Source organism: Coccinella septempunctata, chromosome 1 (genome assembly GCF_907165205.1).
Source record: "Coccinella septempunctata chromosome 1, icCocSept1.1, whole genome shotgun sequence".
NCBI classification, from domain to species: Eukaryota; Metazoa; Arthropoda; class Insecta; order Coleoptera; family Coccinellidae; genus Coccinella; species Coccinella septempunctata.
This window is the reverse complement of record NC_058189.1, coordinates 25,584,669-25,605,194: the sequence shown is the minus strand read 5'-3', so window position 1 is coordinate 25,605,194 and position 20,526 is coordinate 25,584,669. Positions and strand designations below refer to the sequence as shown.

General features: G+C 38.6%; 1 protein-coding gene and 1 long non-coding RNA gene across 2 annotated transcripts; both read right to left on the bottom strand.

The window, feature by feature from the left end:
• Nucleotides 1–15,388: 15,388 nt before the first annotated feature.
• LOC123308364 lies at nucleotides 15,389–15,563 on the bottom strand. Its single transcript, XR_006537108.1, has 2 exons — nucleotides 15,510–15,563; nucleotides 15,389–15,467 (listed from the first exon to the last, which is right to left on the bottom strand). It is a non-coding gene; the product is annotated as an uncharacterized LOC123308364 (long non-coding RNA).
• A 47-nt stretch (nucleotides 15,564–15,610) lies between these two features.
• Nucleotides 15,611–17,054, bottom strand: LOC123319930. Its single transcript, XM_044907059.1, has 3 exons — nucleotides 16,752–17,054; nucleotides 15,940–16,596; nucleotides 15,611–15,858 (listed from the first exon to the last, which is right to left on the bottom strand). Exons 1-3 carry the CDS (start codon nucleotides 16,948–16,950, stop codon nucleotides 15,611–15,613), a joined length of 1,104 nt encoding a protein of 367 aa, XP_044762994.1. The 5' UTR covers nucleotides 16,951–17,054.
• Between the last annotated feature and the right edge of the window lie 3,472 nt (nucleotides 17,055–20,526).

The following is a 20,526-nucleotide window of genomic DNA, read 5'->3' as shown; positions in this document are numbered from 1 at the left end:
TATTTTGTCGAATCGACCACTAAAATCTCAATTCCTATCGAAACTATCGAACTGAAATTCAACATGTGCATCTCAATCCGAAAACTATGTGCAGTTTCAAGATTTGGTTCGAATTGATCCAACAGTTTTCGAGGAATTGATATCACACTTTGCCGAATCGACTACTGAAATCTTCATTCCTATCAGAACAATCGAACTGAAATTCAACATGTGCATCTCATTTCGAAAACTATGTGCAGTTTCCAGTATTGGTTCGAATTGATCCAACAGTTTTCGAGGAGTTGATATCACACTTTGTCGAATCGACCACTGAAATCTCAATTCCTATCAGCACTATCGAACTGAAATTCAACATGTGCATCTCAATTCGAAAACTATGTGCTGTTTCAAGATTTGGTTCGAATTGATCCAACAGTTTTTGAGGAACTGATATCACACTTTGCCGAATAGACCACTGAAATCTCGATTCCTATCTGAACTATCGTACTAAAATTCAACATCTGCATCTCAATCCGAAAACTATGTGCAGTTTCCAGATTTGGTTCGAATTGATCCAAAAGTTTTCGAGGAATTGATATCACACTTTGCCGTATTGACCACTGAAATCTCAATTCCTATCTGAACTATCGAACTGAAATTCAACATGTGCATCTCAATTCAAAAACTTCGTGAATTTTCAAGATTTGGTTCGAATTGATCCAACACTTTTCGAGGAATTGATATCACACTTTGCCGAATAGACCACTGAAATCTCAATTCCTGTCTGCACTATCGAACTGAAATTCAACATGTTCATCTCAATCCGAAAACTACGTGCAGTTTCAAGAATTGGTTCGAATTGATCCAATAGTTCCTTAGGAATTGAAACGATATTATGTCGAATCGACTACTGAAATCTTCATTCCTATTAGAACTATCGATCTGAAATTCAACATGTGCATCTCAATTCGAAAATTATGTGCAGTTCAAGATTTGGTTCGAATTGATCCAACAGTTTTCGAGGAATTGATATCACACTTTGCCGAATTGGCCACTGAAATCTCAATTCCTATCTGAACTATCGAACTGAAATTCAACATGTGCATCTCAATTCGAAAACTGTGTGAAATTTCAAGATTTGGATCGAATTGAACCAACAGTTTTCGTCGAATTGATCATAAGGAATTGAAATGATATTTTGTCGAATCGACTACTGAAATCTCATGTGCATCTTAATCCGAAAACTATGTGCAGTTTCAAGATTTGGTTCGAATTGATCCAATAGTTCCTCAGGAATTGAAATGATATTTTGTCGAATCGACTTCTGAAATCTCCATTCCTATTAGAACTATCGATCTGAAATTCAACATGTGCATCTCAATTCGAAAACTATGTGCAGTTTTAAGATTTGGTTCGAATTGATCCAACAGTTTTCGAGGAATTGATATCACACTTTGCCGAATTGACCACTGAAATCTCAAATCCTTTCTGAACTATCGAACTGAAATTCAACATGTGCATCTCAATTCGAAAACTATGTGCAGTTTCAAGATTTGGTTCGAATTGATCCAATAGTTCCTCAGGAATTGAAATGATATTTTGTCGAATCGACTTCTGAAAACTCCATTCCTATTAGAACCATCGATCTGAAATTCAACACGTGCATCTCATTTCGAAAACTATGTGCAGTTTCAAGATTTGGTTCGAATTGATCCAACAGTTTTTGAGGAATTGATATCACACATTGCCGAATAGACCACTGAAATCTCAATTCCTATCAGAACTATCGTACTGAAATTCAACATATGCATTTCATTTCGAAAACTATGTGCAGTTTCAAGATTTGGTTCGAATTGATCCAACAGTTTTCGAGGAATTGATATGATATTTTGCCGAATCGACTACTGAAATCTTCATTCCTATCAGAACTATCGATCTGAAATTCAACTTGTGCATCTAAATTCGAAAACTATGTGCAGTTTCAAGATTTGGGTCGAATTGGTTCAACAGTTTTTGAGGAATTGATATCACACATTGCCGAATAGACCACTGAAATCTCAATTCCTATCAGAACTATCGTACTGAAATTCAACATATGCATTTCATTTCGAAAACTATGTGCAGTTTCAAGATTTGGTTCGAATTGATCCAACAGTTTTCGAGGAATTGATATCACACTTTGCCGAATTAACCACTGAAATCTCAATTCCTATCTGAACTATCGAACTGAAATACAACATGTGCATCTCAATCCGAAAACTATATGCAGTTTCAAGATTTGGTTCGAATTGATCCAATAGTTCCTCAGGAATTGAAATGATATTTTGTCGAATCGACTTCTGAAAACTCCATTCCTATTAGAACCATCGATCTGAAATTCAACACGTGCATCCCATTTCGAAAACTATGTGCAGTTTCAAGATTTGGATCGAATTGATCCAACAGTTTTCGAGGAATTGATATCACACTTTTCCGAATAGACCACTGAAATCTCAATTCCTATCTGAACTATCGAACTGAAATTCGAAATGTTCATTTCAATCCGAAAACTATGTGCAGTTTCAAGATTAGGTTCGAATTGATCCAACAGTTTTCGAGGAATTGATATCACACTTTGCCGAATCGACTACTGAAATCTTCATTCCTATCAGAACTATCGAACTGAAATTCAACATGTGCATCTCATTTCGAAAACTATGTGCAGTTTCCAGTATTGGTTCGAATTGATCCAACAGTTTTCGAGGAGTTGATATCACACTTTGTCGAATCGACCACTGAAATCTCAATTCCTATCAGCACTATCGAACTGAAATTCAACATGTGCATCTCAATTCGAAAACTATGTGCTGTTTCAAGATTTGGTTCGAATTGATCCAACAGTTTTTGAGGAACTGATATCACACTTTGCCGAATAGACCACTGAAATCTCGATTCCTATCTGAACTATCGTACTAAAATTCAACATCTGCATCTCAATCCGAAAACTATGTGCAGTTTCCAGATTTGGTTCGAATTGATCCAAAAGTTTTCGAGGAATTGATATCACACTTTGCCGTATTGACCACTGAAATCTCAATTCCTATCTGAACTATCGAACTGAAATTCAACATGTGCATCTCAATTCAAAAACTTCGTGAATTTTCAAGATTTGGTTCGAATTGATCCAACACTTTTCGAGGAATTGATATCACACTTTGCCGAATAGACCACTGAAATCTCAATTCCTGTCTGCACTATCGAACTGAAATTCAACATGTTCATCTCAATCCGAAAACTACGTGCAGTTTCAAGAATTGGTTCGAATTGATCCAATAGTTCCTTAGGAATTGAAACGATATTATGTCGAATCGACTACTGAAATCTTCATTCCTATTAGAACTATCGATCTGAAATTCAACATGTGCATCTCAATTCGAAAACTATGTGCAGTTCAAGATTTGGTTCGAATTGATCCAACAGTTTTCGAGGAATTGATATCACACTTTGCCGAATTGGCCACTGAAATCTCAATTCCTATCAGAACTATCGAACTGAAATTCAACATATGCATCTCATTTCGAAAACTATGTGCAGTTTCAAGATTTGGTTCGAATTGATCCAACAGTTTTCGAGGAATTGATATGATATTTTGCCGAATCGACTACTGAAATCTTCATTCCTATCAGAACTATCGATCTGAAATTCAACATGTGCATCTCAATTCGAAAACTATGTGCAGTTTCAAGATTTGGGTCGAATTGGTTCAACAGTTTTTGAGGAATTGATATCACACATTGCCGAATAGACCACTGAAATCTCAATTCCTATCAGAACTATCGTACTGAAATTCAACATATGCATTTCATTTCGAAAACTATGTGCAGTTTCAAGATTTGGTTCGAATTGATCCAACAGTTTTCGAGGAATTGATATCACACTTTGCCGAATTAACCACTGAAATCTCAATTCCTATCTGAACTATCGAACTGAAATACAACATGTGCATCTCAATCCGAAAACTATATGCAGTTTCAAGATTTGGTTCGAATTGATCCAATAGTTCCTCAATAATTGAAATGATATTTTGTCGAATCGACTTCTGAAAACTCCATTCCTATTAGAACCATCGATCTGAAATTCAACACGTGCATCCCATTTCGAAAACTATGTGCAGTTTCAAGATTTGGATCGAATTGATCCAACAGTTTTTGAGGAATTGATATCACACTTTTCCGAATAGACCACTGAAATCTCAATTCCTATCTGAACTATCGAACTGAAATTCGAAATGTTCATTTCAATCCGAAAACTATGTGCAGTTTCAAGATTAGGTTCGAATTGATCCAACAGTTTTCGAGGAATTGATATCACACTTTGCCGAATCGACTACTGAAATCTTCATTTCTATCAGAACTATCGAACTGAAATTCAACATGTGCATCTCATTTCGAAAACTATGTGCAGTTTCCAGTATTGGTTCGAATTGATCCAACAGTTTTCGAGGAGTTGATATCACACTTTGTCGAATCGACCACTGAAATCTCAATTCCTATCAGCACTATCGAACTGAAATTCAACATGTGCATCTCAATTCGAAAACTATGTGCTGTTTCAAGATTTGGTTCGAATTGATCCAACAGTTTTTGAGGAACTGATATCACACTTTGCCGAATAGACCACTGAAATCTCGATTCCTATCTGAACTATCGTACTAAAATTCAACATCTGCATCTCAATCCGAAAACTATGTGCAGTTTCCAGATTTGGTTCGAATTGATCCAAAAGTTTTCGAGGAATTGATATCACACTTTGCCGTATTGACCACTGAAATCTCAATTCCTATCTGAACTATCGAACTGAAATTCAACATGTGCATCTCAATTCAAAAACTTCGTGAATTTTCAAGATTTGGTTCGAATTGATCCAACACTTTTCGAGGAATTGATATCACACTTTGCCGAATAGACCACTGAAATCTCAATTCCTGTCTGCACTATCGAACTGAAATTCAACATGTTCATCTCAATCCGAAAACTACGTGCAGTTTCAAGAATTGGTTCGAATTGATCCAATAGTTCCTTAGGAATTGAAACGATATTATGTCGAATCGACTACTGAAATCTTCATTCCTATTAGAACTATCGATCTGAAATTCAACATGTGCATCTCAATTCGAAAACTATGTGCAGTTCAAGATTTGGTTCGAATTGATCCAACAGTTTTCGAGGAATTGATATCACACTTTGCCGAATTGGCCACTGAAATCTCAATTCCTATCTGAACTATCGAACTGAAATTCAACATGTGCATCTCAATTCGAAAACTGTGTGAAATTTCAAGATTTGGATCGAATTGAACCAACAGTTTTCGTCGAATTGATCATAAGGAATTGAAATGATATTTTGTCGAATCGACTACTGAAATCTCAATTCCTATCTGAACTATCGAACTGAAATTCAACATGTGCATCTCAATTCGAAAACTGTGTACAGTTTTGAGATTTGGGTCGAATTGATCCAACAGTTCCTTGGGAATTGAAATGATATTTTGTCGAATCGACCACTGAAATCTCAATCCCTATCAGAACTATCGAACTGAAATTCAACATGTGCATCTCAATCCGAAAACTATTTGCAGTTTCAAGATTTGGTTAGAATTGATCCAACAGTTTTCGAGGAATTGATATCACACCTTGCCGAATTGACCACTGATATCTCAATTCCTATGAGAACCATCGATCTGAAATTCAACACGTGCATCTCAATTCGAAAACTGTGTGAAATTTCAAGATTTGGTTCGAATTGAACCAACTGTTTTCGAGGAATTGATATCGTACTTTGCCGAATTGACCACTGAAATCTCAATTCCTATCTGAATTATCGAACTGAAATTCAACAAGTGCATCTCAATACGAAAACTATGTACAGTTTCGAGATTTGAGTCGAATTGATCCAATAGTTCCTTGGGAATTGAAATGACATTTTGTCGAATCGACCACTGAAATCTCAATTCCTATTTGAACTATCGAACTGAAGTTCAACATGTGCATCTCAATTCGAAAACCATGTGCAGTTTCAAGATTTGGTTCGAATTGATCCAATAGTTCCTTAGGAATTGAAATGATATTTTGCCGAATCGACTACTGAAATCTTCATTCCTATCAGAACTATCGATCTGAAATTCAACATGTGCATCTCAATTCGAAAACTATGTGCAGTTCCAAGATTTGGGTCGAATTGGTCTAAGAGTTTTCGAGGAATTGATATCACACTTTGCCGAATTGATCAGTCAAATCTCAATTCCTATCTCAACTATCGAACTGAAATTCGACATGTGCATCTCAATTCGAAAACTATGTGCAGTTTCAAGATTTGGTTCGAATTGATCCAACAGTTTTCAAGGAATTGATATCACAATTCGCCGAATTGACCACTGAAATCTCAATTCCTATCTGAACTATCGAACTGAAATTCAACATGTGCATCTCAATTCGAAAACTATGTGCAGTTCAAGATTTGGTTCGAATTGATCCAATAGTTTTCGAGGAATTGATATCACACTTTGCCGAATTGACCACTGAAATCTCAATTCCTATCTGCACTATCGAACTGAAATTCAACATGTGCATCTCAATTCGAAAACTATGTGGAGGTTCAAGATTTGGTTTGAAGTGATCCCACAATTTTCGAGGAATTGATATCACACTATGCCGAATTGACCACTGAAATCTCAATTCCTATCAGAACTATCGAACTGAAATTCAACATGTGCATCTCAATCCGAAAACTATGTGCAGTTTCAAGATTTGGTTCGAATTGATCCAAAAGTTTTCGAGGAATTGATATCACACTTTGCCGTATTGACCACTGAAATCTCAATTCCTATCTGAACTATCGAACTGAAATTCAACATGTGCATCTCAATTCAAAAACTTCGTGAATTTTCAAGATTTGGTTCGAATTGATCCAACACTTTTCGAGGAATTGATATCACACTTTGCCGAATAGACCACTGAAATCTCAATTCCTGTCTGCACTATCGAACTGAAATTCAACATGTTCATCTCAATCCGAAAACTACGTGCAGTTTCAAGAATTGGTTCGAATTGATCCAATAGTTCCTTAGGAATTGAAACGATATTATGTCGAATGGACTACTGAAATCTTCATTCCTATTAGAACTATCGATCTGAAATTCAACATGTGCATCTCAATTCGAAAACTATGTGCAGTTCAAGATTTGGTTCGAATTGATCCAACAGTTTTCGAGGAATTGATATCACACTTTGCCGAATTGGCCACTGAAATCTCAATTCCTATCTGAACTATCGAACTGAAATTCAACATGTGCATCTCAATTCGAAAACTGTGTGAAATTTCAAGATTTGGATCGAATTGAACCAACAGTTTTCGTCGAATTGATCATAAGGAATTGAAATGATATTTTGTCGAATCGACTACTGAAATCTCAATTCCTATCTGAACTATCGAACTGAAATTCAACATGTGCATCTCAATTCGAAAACTGTGTACAGTTTTGAGATTTGGGTCGAATTGATCCAACAGTTCCTTGGGAATTGAAATGATATTTTGTCGAATCGACCACTGAAATCTCAATCCCTATCAGAACTATCGAACTGAAATTCAACATGTGCATCTCAATCCGAAAACTATGTGCAGTTTCAAGATTTGGTTCGAATTGATCCAACAGTTTTCGAGGAATTGATATCACACCTTGCCGAATTGACCACTGAAATCTCAATTCCTATCTGAACTAGCGAACTGAAATTCAACATGTGCATCTCAATTCGAAAACTGTGTGAAATTTCAAGATTTGGTTCGAATTGAACCAACTGTTTTCGAGGAATTGATATCGTACTTTGCCGAATTGACCACTGAAATCTCAATTCCTATCTGAATTATCGAACTGAAATTCAACAAGTGCATCTCAATACGAAAACTATGTACAGTTTCGAGATTTGAGTCGAATTGATCCAATAGTTCCTTGGGAATTGAAATGACATTTTGTCGAATCGACCACTGAAATCTCAATTCCTATTTGAACTATCGAACTGAAGTTCAACATGTGCATCTCAATTCGAAAACCATGTGCAGTTTCAAGATTTGGTTCGAATTGATCCAATAGTTCCTTAGGAATTGAAATGATATTTTGCCGAATCGACTACTGAAATCTTCATTCCTATCAGAACTATCGATCTGAAATTCAACATGTGCATCTCAATTCGAAAACTATGTGCAGTTCCAAGATTTGGGTCGAATTGGTCTAAGAGTTTTCGAGGAATTGATATCACACTTTGCCGAATTGATCAGTCAAATCTCAATTCCTATCTCAACTATCGAACTGAAATTCGACATGTGCATCTCAATTCGAAAACTATCTGCAGTTTCAAGATTTGGTTCGAATTGATCCAACAGTTTTCAAGGAATTGATATCACAATTCGCCGAATTGACCACTGAAATCTCAATTCCTATCTGAACTATCGAACTGAAATTCAACATGTGCATCTCAATTCGAAAACTATGTGCAGTTCAAGATTTGGTTCGAATTGATCCAATAGTTTTCGAGGAATTGATATCACACTTTGCCGAATTGACCACTGAAATCTCAATTCCTATCTGCACTATCGAACTGAAATTCAACATGTGCATCTCAATTCGAAAACTATGTGGAGGTTCAAGATTTGGTTTGAAGTGATCCCACAATTTTCGAGGAATTGATATCACACTATGCCGAATTGACCACTGAAATCTCAATTCCTATCAGAACTATCGAACTGAAATTCAACATGTGCATCTCAATCCGAAAACTATGTGCAGTTTCAAGATTTGGTTCGAATCGATCCAATAGTTCCTTAAGAATTGAAATGATATTTTGCTGAATCGACTACTGAAATCTTCATTCCAATCAGAACTATCGATCAGAAATTCAACATGTGCATCATTCGAACCAAATCTTGAAATTTCACACAGTTTTCGAATTGAGATGCACATGTTGAATTTCAGTTCGATAGTTCGATAGAATTGAGATTTCAGTGGTCAATTTGGCAAAGTGTGATATCAATTCCTCGAAAACTGTTGGATCAATTCGAACCAAATCTTGAAACTGCACATAGTTTTTGAATTGAGATGCACATGTTGAATGTCAGTTCGATAGTGCAGATAGGAATTGAGATTTCAGTGGTCTATTCGGCAAAGTGTGATATCAATTCCTCAAAAACTGTTGAACCAATTCGACCCAAATCTTGAAACTGCACATAGTTTTCAAATTGAGATGCACATGTTGAATTTCAGATCGATAGTTCTGATAGGAATGAAGATTTCAGTAGTCGATTCGGCAAAATATCATTTCAATTCCTTGGGAACTATTGGATCGATTCGAACCAAATCTTGAAACTGCACATAGTTTTCGAATTGAGATGCACATGTTGAATTTCAGATCAATAGTTCTGATAGGAATGAAGATTTCAGTAGTCGATTCGGCAAAATATCATTTCAATTCCTAAGGAACTATTGGATCAATTCGAACCAAACCTTGAAACTGCACATAGTTTTCGGATTGAGATGCACATGTTGAATTTCAGTTCGATAGTTCAGATAGGAATTGAGATTTCAGTGGTCAATTCTTCAAAGTGTGATATCAATTCCTCGAAAACTGTTGGATCAATTCGAACCAAATCTTGAAACTGCACATAGTTTTCGAATTGAGATGCACATGTTGAATTTCAGTTCGATAGTGCAGATAGGAATTGAGATTTAAGTGGTCTATTCGGCAAAGTGTGATATCAATTCCTCAAAAACTGTTGAAACAATTCGACCCAAATCTTGAAACTGCACATAGTTTTCGAATATAGATGCACATGTTGAATTAAAGATCGATAGTTCTGATAGGAATGAAGATTGAGATTTCAGTGGTCGAATCGACAAAATATCATTTCAATTCCTAAGGAACTATTGGATCAATTCGACCCAAATCCCGAAACTGTACACAGTTTTCGATTTGAGATGCACATGTTGAATTTTAGTTCGATAGTTCAGATAGGAATTGTGATTTCAGTGGTCAATTCGGCAAAGTGTCATATCAATTCCTCGAAAACTTTTGGATCAATTCCAACCAACCAACCAAATCTTGAAACTGCACATAGTTTTCGAATTGAGATGCACATGTTGAATTTCAGTTCGATAGTGCAGATAGGAATTGAGATTTCAGTGGTCAATTCGGCAAAGTGTGATATCAATTCCTCGAAAACTGTTGGATCAATTCGAACCAAATGTTGAAACTGCACATAGTATTCGAATTGAGATGCACATGTTGAATTTCAGTTCGATAGTGCAGATAGGAATTGAGATCTCAGTGGTCTATTCGGCAAAGTGTGATATCAATTCCTCAAAAACTGCTGAACCAATTCGACCCAAATCTTGAAACTGCACATAGTTTTCGAATTGAGATGCACATGTTGAATTTCAGATCAATAGTTCTGATAGGAATGAAGATTTCAGTAGTCGATTCGGCAAAATATCATTTCAATTCCTAAGGAACTATTGGATCAATTCGAAACAAATCTTGAAACTGCACATAGTTTTCGGATTGAGATGCACATGTTGAATTTCAGTTCGATAGCTCAGATAGGAATTGAGCTTTCAGTGGACAATTCGGCAAAGTGTGATATCAATTCCTCGAAAACTGTTGGATCAATTCGAACCAAATGTTGAAACTGCACATAGTTTTCGAATTGAGATGCACATGTTGAATTTCAGTTCGATGGTGCAGATAGGAATTGAGATCTCAGTGGTCTATTCGGCAAAGTGTGATATCAATTCCTCAAAAACTGTTGAACCAATTCGACCCAAATCTTGAAACTGCACATAGTTTTCGAATTGAGATGCACATGTTGAATTTCAGATCAATAGTTCTGATAGGAATGAAGATTTCAGTAGTCGATTCGGCAAAATATCATTTCAATTCCTAAGGAACTATTGGATCAATTCGAAACAAATCTTGAAACTGCACATAGTTTTCGGATTGAGATGCACATGTTGAATTTCAGTTCGATAGCTCAGATAGGAATTGAGATTTCAGTGGTCAATTCGGCAAAGTGTGATATCAATTCCTCGAAAACTGTTGGATCAATTCGAACCAAATCTTGAAACTGCACATAGTTTTCGGATTGAGATGTACATGTTGAATTTCAGTTCGATAGCTCAGATAAGAATTGAGATTTCAGTGGTCAATTCGGCAAAGTGTGATATCAATTCCTCGAAAACTGTTGGATCAATTCGAACCAAATTTTGAAACTGCACATAGTTTTCGAATATAGATGCACATGTTGAATTTCAGTTCGATAGTGCAGATAGGAATTGAGATTTCAGTGGTCTATTCGGCAAAGTGTGATATCAATTCCTCAAAAACTGTCGAAACAATTCGACCCAAATCTTGAAACTGCACATAGTTTTCGAATTGAGATGGACATGTTGAATTAAAGATCGATAGTTCTGATAGGAATGAAGATTTCAGTAGTCGATTCGGCAAAATATCATTTCAATTCCTAAGGAACTATTGGATCAATTCGAAACAAATCTTGAAACTGCACATAGTTTTCGGATTGAGATGCACATGTTGAATTTCAGTTCGATAGATCAGATAGGAATTGAGATTTCAGTGGTCAATTCGGCAAAGTGTGATATCAATTCCTCGAAAACTGTTGGATCAATTCGAACCAAATCTTGAAACTGCACATAGTTTTCGGATTGAGATGTACATGTTGAATTTCAGTTCGATAGCTCAGATAAGAATTGAGATTTCAGTGGTCAATTCGGCAAAGTGTGATATCAATTCCTCGAAAATTGTTGGATCAATTCGAACCAAATTTTGAAACTGCACATAGTTTTCGAATATAGATGCACATGTTGAATTTCAGTTCGATAGCTCAGATAGGAATTGAGATTTCAGTGGTCAATTCGGCAAAGTGTGATATCAATTCCTCGAAAACTATTGGATCAATTCGAACCAAATTTTGAAACTGCACATAGTTTTCGAATTGAGATGCACAGTTTGAATTTCAGTTCGATAGTTCAGATAGGAATTGGGATTTCAGTGGTCAATTCGGCAAAGTGTGATATCAATTCCTCGAAAACTGTTGGATCAATTCGAACCAAATCTTGAAACTGCACATAGTTTTCGAATTGAGATGCACATGTTTAATTTCAGTTCGATAGTGCAGATAGGAATTGAGATTTCAGTGGTCTATTCGGCAAAGTGTGATATCAATTCCTCAAAAACTGTTGAACCAATTCGACCCAAATCTTGAAACTGCACATAGTTTTCGAATTGAGATGCACATGTTGAATTTCAGATCGATAGTTCTGATAGGAATGGAGATTTCAGTAGTCGATTCGGCAAAATATCATTTCAATTCCTAAGGAACTATTGGATCGATTCGAACCAAATCTTGAAACTGCACATAGTTTTCGAATTGAGATGCACATTTTGAATTTCAGTTCGATAGTTCAGATAGGAATTGAGATTTCAGTGGTCAATTCGGCAAAGTGTGATATCAATTCCTCGAAAACTGTTGGATCAATTCGAACCAAATCTTGAAACTGCACATAGTTTTCGAATTGAGATGCACATGTTGAATTTCAGTTCGATAGTGTAGATAATAATTGAGATTTCAGTGATCTATACGGCAAAGTGTGATATCAATTCCTCGAAAACTGTTGGTTCAATTCGAACCAAATCTTGAAACTGCACATAGTTTTCGAAATGAGTTGCACATGTTGAAATTCAGTTCGATAGTTCAGATAGGAATTGAGATTTCAGTGGTCGAATCGACAAAATATCATTTCAATTCCTAAGGAACTATTGGATCAATTCGACCCAAATCCCGAAACTGTACACAGTTTTTGATTTGTGATGCACATGTTGAATTTTAGTTCGATAATGGAGATTTCAGAAGTCGATTCGACAAAATATCATTTCAATTCCTAAGGAACTATTGGATCAATTCGAACCAAATCTTGAAACTGCACATAGTTTTCGGATTGAGATGCACATGTTGAATTTCAGTTCGATAGTTCAGATAGGAATTGAGATTTCAGTGGTCAAATCGACAAAGTGTGATATCAATTCCTCGAAAACTGTTGGATCAATTCGAACCAAATCTTGAAACTGCACATAGATTTCGAATTGAGATGCACATGTTGAATTTCAGTTCGATAGTTCAGATAGGAATTGAGATTTCAGTGGTCAAATCGACAAATTGTGATATCAATTCCTAGAAAACTGTTGGATCAATTCGAACCAAATCTTGAAACTGAACATACTTTTCGAAATGAGATGCATATGTTGAATTTCAGTTCGATAGTTCTGATAGGAATTGAGATTTCAGTGGTCTATTCGGCAAAGTGTCGAATTTCGAACCAAATCTTGAAACTTTACATTGTTTTCGGATTGAGATGCACATGTTGAATTTCAGTAGGAATGAAGATTTCAGTAGTCGATTCGGCAAAATATCATTTCAATTCCTGAGGTACTATTGGATCAATTCGAACCAAATCTTGAAACTGCACATAGTTTTCGAATTGAGATGCACATGTTGAATTTCAGTTCGATAGTGCAGATAAGAATTGAGATTTCAGTGATCTATACGGAAAAGTGTGATATCAATTCCTCGAAAACTCTTGGTTCAATTCGAACCAAATCTTGAAACTGCACATAGTTTTCGAAATGAGTTGCACATGTTGAAATTCAGTTCGATAGTTCAGATAGGAATTGAGATTTCAGTGGTCGAATCGACAAAATATCATTTCAATTCCTAAGGAACTATTGGATCAATTCGTCCCAAATCCCGAAACTGTACACAGTTTTTGATTTGTGATGCACATGTTGAATTTTAGTTCGATAATGGAGATTTCAGAAGTCGATTCGACAAAATATCATTTCAATTCCTAAGGAACTATTGGATCAATTCGAACCAAATCTTGAAACTGCACATAGTTTTCGGATTGAGATGCACATGTTGAATTTCAGTTCGATAGTTCTGATAGGAATTGAGATTTCAGTGGTCAAATCGACAAAGTGTGATATCAATTCCTCGAAAACTGTTGGATCAATTCGAACCAAATCTTGAAACTGCACATAGATTTCGAATTGAGATGCACATGTTGAATTTCAGTTCGATAGTTCAGATAGGAATTGAGATTTCAGTGGTCTCTTCGGCAAAGTGTGATATCAATTCCTCAAAAACTGTTGTATCAATTCGAACCAAATCTTGAAACTGCACATAGTTTTCGAATTGAGATGCACATGTTGAATTTCAGTTCGATAGTGCAGATATTGACAGAATTGAGATTCTAGTGGTCTATTCGGCAAATTGTGATATCAATTCCTCGAAAACTGTTGGATCAATTCGAACCAAATCTTGAAACTGAACATAATTTTCGAAATGAGATGCATATGTTGAATTTCAGTTCGATAGTTCTGATAGGAATTGAGATTTCAGTGGTCTATTCGGCAAAGTGTGATATCAATTCCTCAAAAACTGTTGAACCAATTCGAGCCAAATCTTGAAACTGCACATAGTTTTCGAATTGAGATGCACATGTTGAATTTCAGATCGTTAGTTCTGATAGGAATGAAGATTTCAGTAGTCGATTCGGCAAAATATCATTTCAATTCCTAAGGAACTATTGGATCGATTCGAACCAAATCTTGAAACTGCACGTAGTTTTCGAATTGAGATGCACATGTTGAATTTCAGTTCGATAGTTCAGATAGGAATTGAGATTTCAGTGGTCAATTCGGCAAAGTGTGATATCAATTCCTCGAAAACTGTTGATTCAATTCGAACCAAATCTTGAAATTTCACACAGTTTTCGAATTGAGATGCACATGCACATGCACTTTATCTCGAAGTCGTATTGCTGTAGAAATATGCTCCATCTCGCAATTCTTCCGGTGGGAGACTTGATAGATTGCAGCCATCGCAAGCTCATGTGGTCGGTTATAACGGTAAAACGGTAGCCTTCTAGATACGGACGCAGCTTGTCAATGCTCCAAACTATTGCCAGACATTCCTTTTCTGTAACAGAGTAATTTTTCTCTGGACCTGACAAGGTCCTGCTAGCATAAGCGATTACTTTTTCCTGTCCATCAACGGTCTGTGTCAGGGCAGCTCCCAGTCCTGCATCGGATGCATCGGTTTGAAGGACGAACGGTTTTGAAAAGTCCGGACAGGCCAATACCGGTGAGTGGGTCAATTTCTGTTTCAGGGTCTCAAAAGCGGTCTGTTGGGCGGTCCCCCATTTCCAGGTTTGCTTCTTCTTGAGTAATGCGGTCAACGGAGTCACAACTTCGGAGAAGTCTTCGATGAATCTTCGGTACCATGAAGCAACACCAAGGAAACTTCTCAACTCTCGTACGGATTTCGGTGCAGGCATCTCATTTATGGCTGAAATCTTATCAGGATCGGTACAAATGCCGTCCTCGGTTACTACATGTCCCAGATACTTCAATGATTTTCTTACAAACTCACATTTTTCCGGATTTAATTGCAGGTTGGCCTCCCTGAGGCGGTGGAAAACTTTCCTTAAGTTGTCAAGATGTTCGTCCAATGTTTCTCCAAGAACTACTATGTCATCCAAGTAGGTACGCAAATGCATCCGGTTCCATCTCAGGGCCAATAACTCGGTCTAAAAGACGTTGAAAGGATGCCGGTGCGGAATGCAGACCAAAAGCCATTACTTTGAACTGGAACAGCCCACGGCCAGGGACGGTAAATGCGGTGATCGGTCGACTCTCGGGGGCTAACGGTACCTGCCAATAACCCTGTTTCAAATCAATAGTGGATATATACTTGGCTTTTCTCAACTTGTCTAAAATTCCTGAAATATAAGGCAACGGATAGGCATCTTTAACGGAGACATTGTTAACCATTCGGAAATCTATACAAAATCGGGGTTTACCATCCTTTTTCTTGACAATTACTATCGGTGAACTCCACGGGGATGAAGACGGTTCTATAATGCCTTCGGCCAGCATTCGGTCGACCTCATTGTTTATTATCTCCTGCATCTTCGGATTTTGGGGACGGTAACGTTGCTTGATCGGTTCGGTGCCTGGTTTGAGTTTAATTCGGTGTTGTATCAGTGGAGTTGTTCCTCGGAGCTTCTCGAATGCCTGCAATTCGGTCTGTAGAAACTCCTCCAGCCTGACTTTCTCTTCTCCACTCAGGTTCGACAAAAGCGGTCCTATCGCATGTAGTTGTCCTCGGTTCTCTGGCTCGCTGAGCCGGGCTTGGATGGACCTTCCATTCAGGAAACATTCGGCGGTTTGGAGATTAATGGAAAAGTTGTGTGTCCTCAGTATATCCATTCCCAGTACTACATTGATCGGTAAATCTGAAACTAACAACAATTTAGCTTCCATAATTTCAGACCCAATTCGGACCGGTGCGGTATATATTTCTTTAATCGGTATTGAACTTCCGTTAGCGACGGTGGTGGTAACGTCCCTAACATAATCCGGTTGTATACCCACTACCCTGCAGTAGGCGGCCACTTCACTGCTGATAAAGGACCTGGTGGCTCCGGTGTCCAACAGTGCTGGGAACTCCTTGTCTCCTACAAAAACATTAATTATCGGACGGTAATCGGTAGGTTTTTCTTTCTCATGGACCGAGGATGGGGTTGCTTGGAACTGACGGATCCCCGGTTTCGGACAGTTCCTTAGTAGTTTAACGGACACTTACAATCCCTAGACATGACACCCCTCTTACCACATCGAGAGCAGAACAGCAGCGGTTTCGAGGTGCATTGTGCTCGGAGATGACCCTTGCCACCACATCTCCAGCACTGGGGTTCGGTTGACGGTCGGTTCGACTTTTTCGGTTCATCCTGTCGCTGGGGTATTGCAGAGCTCTGAGCTACTTTCGGTTTTTCAGACGGTTCGGTGTGGTTCGGAGTGTTCAGGTGCATTCCGATCGGTTTGACGTTCGGTGGGGAATTTCGGAAGGTAAGATGCGGTTCGTTGATGAGACTCTTTTGGATCGGTGGCGAAGCATAGTTAGCGGTTTGCCATTTGACCATTTCAAAAACTTTTCCTTTTCGGAGCAGTTCTTCTATGGTTGAAGTCGGTTGGAAGGCCAGGGCGGTTTGCAGTTCTGGCAGTAAACGTCGTCGGATGATATTCACCTGTTCTTCCTCGGTCGGTCGCTTTACGGTCAGCTTCTGAAACAGATTTTGCATTCGAGTTACATACAACAAGAGTCGTTCATCGGTTCCTTGAGTGCGTTTCTTGATTTCCTCCAAAAGGATGTCCTCGTAGTCGGGAGGAAGAAAGGCCTCTCGGAGTTGTTCTTTGAAGTCGGTCCAGTCGGTGAAGGTGCCTCTCCGGGGAATGTACCAGTCTCTTGCATCTCTACGTAACAGCTCGTATATTGACTCGAATAACTGTTCGTGGCTCACCTTTCTAGCCTCGGCAAGATACTCAGCCTCCTCCAGGAATGAGGTCACACTGGTTGACCCATCGAACGTCAGGTTCCATTTCCACACAGGAACGGTAGGAACGGTGGAATGGTCGGTGGTTTTCGGCGGTTTCATCGGCGGGTATTCGGTCGTCAGTTCGGCTTCCTTGGTCGTCGGTACTTCGCTTCTTACTTCTCTCATCCCAGCGGTATCGGTAGGAGATGAGGCAAATGAAACTCTCCTGGTTGATTCGGCAAACTCCCTCGTCAATCGCCTCGACTCAGGGGATGTTATTAACGGTCTGTTTTGCTCACTGGTTCGGTCGGTTGGCAGTGCTTGTTCAACGGTAAATGGGAGGATGTCGGCGGGCGGTCGGTGGTAGGAAGGTTGTTTCTGCAAAAAAGTACGTTCAATTTGTTCGGTTAATAATCTGCAAACTTCTTGTCGGTTTTGCTGCAGCCGGTCATCATGAGTGGTCGGTCGGGAAATGTCACAATCCTCTCCCAAGTTCAACAGGTCTGCTTCTCCAACGGTGGTTGAGCACGGAATCAGACCTGGACCAAGTCTAGATGCGCAGTCCGGTAATTCCTGGTCAATCAGCGACGGTGTTCCGGCTGACAGGTTCTCTGGAATACCACCTAACCAGTGAGTATTCTCCAGCAATCTCATAGCCATCTTCAGAGAGTGCTCCAGCTCGGTTTTCTTGTGAAGCAGACTGACAGCTTCCGGAGATAGACTTCTCAGTCGGCCTTGAACGTGCAGTAGCCGGCTCCTAATGCGCTGCAACTCATTGTCTCTATTATTAAAATCGAACTCACATATCTCTCCCATCAAGTCGAACAACTTGGCACCACAAACCCCAATTTCCTGTGCCTGGTCAATTTCATCTCTTGGAATGAACGGTATATCGGAATGGATGGCCCTTCTCAGTTGAGCTCTTTTCTCCTGAACGGTGTGTCCCACGGTGCAGCCTCTTGCCTCCAACTCCCACGTAAGTTCGTCACTTTTCAGTCGGTTGACATCCATTTTCACGGTACCAGAAACTCAGAATAAAGATTTACAATATGTACTATACGGATATATGCCAGAAACAAAGAACGGTTACCAATTTGCCAGTGAAGAGTATTTAAAGAAAACGGTACGGTTACGGTAACAGGAACTACTCACAAAACAGCAGAAGTCCCTGCTCGGGCGCCAGATGTGATAGACTTTTCGTACTCTGGCAGCTCCTTACGGTTGCTCGGGCGCCAGTGGGGCAATCAGTCAAACCCCACGTCTCTCACAGAATCCCCAAAGAATTGGAGAGCCCGGGTAGACTTGAGTATCAGTGGAGAAGGGTATCGATGAAGACTAGGGCGGTAGCGTCTTCTAAGTGTCTGCTTTTCAACGGTCTTTAGGCGTCAGAAAGAGTACTTACCTCTTCTAACTAAACTCTTAGATGAAACTGATTTAATAAATAGACTCTCACTGGCAAAATAATTGGCAACAAAAATAAATGTTCAACTATTTATTTCTATTACAATAAACTATACACAAAAGAGAATAGACAGGTACACTAAAGCGTGGACGTCAACGGCTGTGTCTGGTCGGCGCTGGACGGCTGGCAAAATTTCACTTCAGGAAAATGGACGGTTTCGGAAATATACGGAAGTAAGTCAAGTCTCAACTAACTAAGTGCAAAGAAACATGCACGGTTTCGGAAAAATATACGGAAGTAAGTCAAGTCTCAATCAAACTAAGGGCAAAGAAACATGCACGGTTTCGGAAAAATATACGGAAGTAAGTCAAGTTTCAATTAAACTAAGTGCAAAGAAACATGCACGGTTTCGGAAAAATATACGGAAGTAAGTCAAGTTTCAATTAAACTAAGTGCAAAGAAACATGCACGGTCTCGGAAAAATATACGGAAGGAAGTCAAGTTTCAATTAAACTAAGTGCAAAGAACGGTTTCGGAAAAATATACGGAAATAAGTCAAGTTTCAATTAAACTGGGTGCAAAGAAACATGCACGGTTTCGGAAAAATATACGGAAGTAAGTCAAGTTTCAATTAAACTAAGTGCAAAGAAACATGCACGGTCTCGGAAAAATATACGGAAGGAAGTCAAGTTTCAATTAAACTAAGTGCAAAGAACGGTTTCGGAAAAATATACGGAAATAAGTCAAGTTTCAATTAAACTGGGTGCAAAGAAACATGCACGGTTTCGGAGAAATATTTCAACTAAGGCAAGACACAATTGAATGAAAAGTACGAACGGTTTTAAAAATAATCAACGGAATTCAGTCAGGTCGAAATTTGAAAACACCAGTTCACCGGGGTACGCCCTCTATCTCTGTCTCGGTGGTTTGTCTATGATCCGGTGTCCTTCGGTCTCTCTCTCTCTCTCGGTGACCTCAAGCGGGCTGGCTGTCAAACAGCGGCCACAGAGTCCGGCGGTGAGGGTATTTGACGGTTATGAAATCCCAACTCTGTGCTCGGCGAATCTAACCTATAACTATAATTCAAACGGTTGGAAATCGGGATGAAGCGGTCAAATTTTCAGGAATCGGAGAAATCAGGGGGGCCCAACGTCCTCCTGGGACCCAAATGTCACCCTACGGTAACGGAAAGCTATAAACAGCAGGAAATGGTCAATCTACGGTTAATTCGGATTTTTAGCCAAGCAAAAGTCAGAGAGAATATTTTTCCATAAAGGTGCAATGAAGCGGTAATAATTTCAACAATCACTTGCCTTAGATTTTCCTTTGCTTCGTAAGTACGGTTTTACTAACTTTGCACACACTCCACTCGTTCACCTCTCAACAACGATTGTCTCTTTTTTTTTTCTTCACCTTCCAGGGCCGCGAAGAAATATCCCCTCCCTACTCGGAAAAACTCTCCCCCCTATGGGAAACTCACCAATCCATTGGATAAAGCAAAAATGATACTGTTATTCAATTGGTCCAGAAAAAGACAGAGGCAACGGATGAGAAGGAAAGTAGAAAAAGTTATGAGAACTTTTTCAGAGCAAACAAAAAATGGTGGAACGGAAAGAATTATTAAAATAAATGAATTCTGAAAACATAAGAGATACGGTCTTTCCTACTAA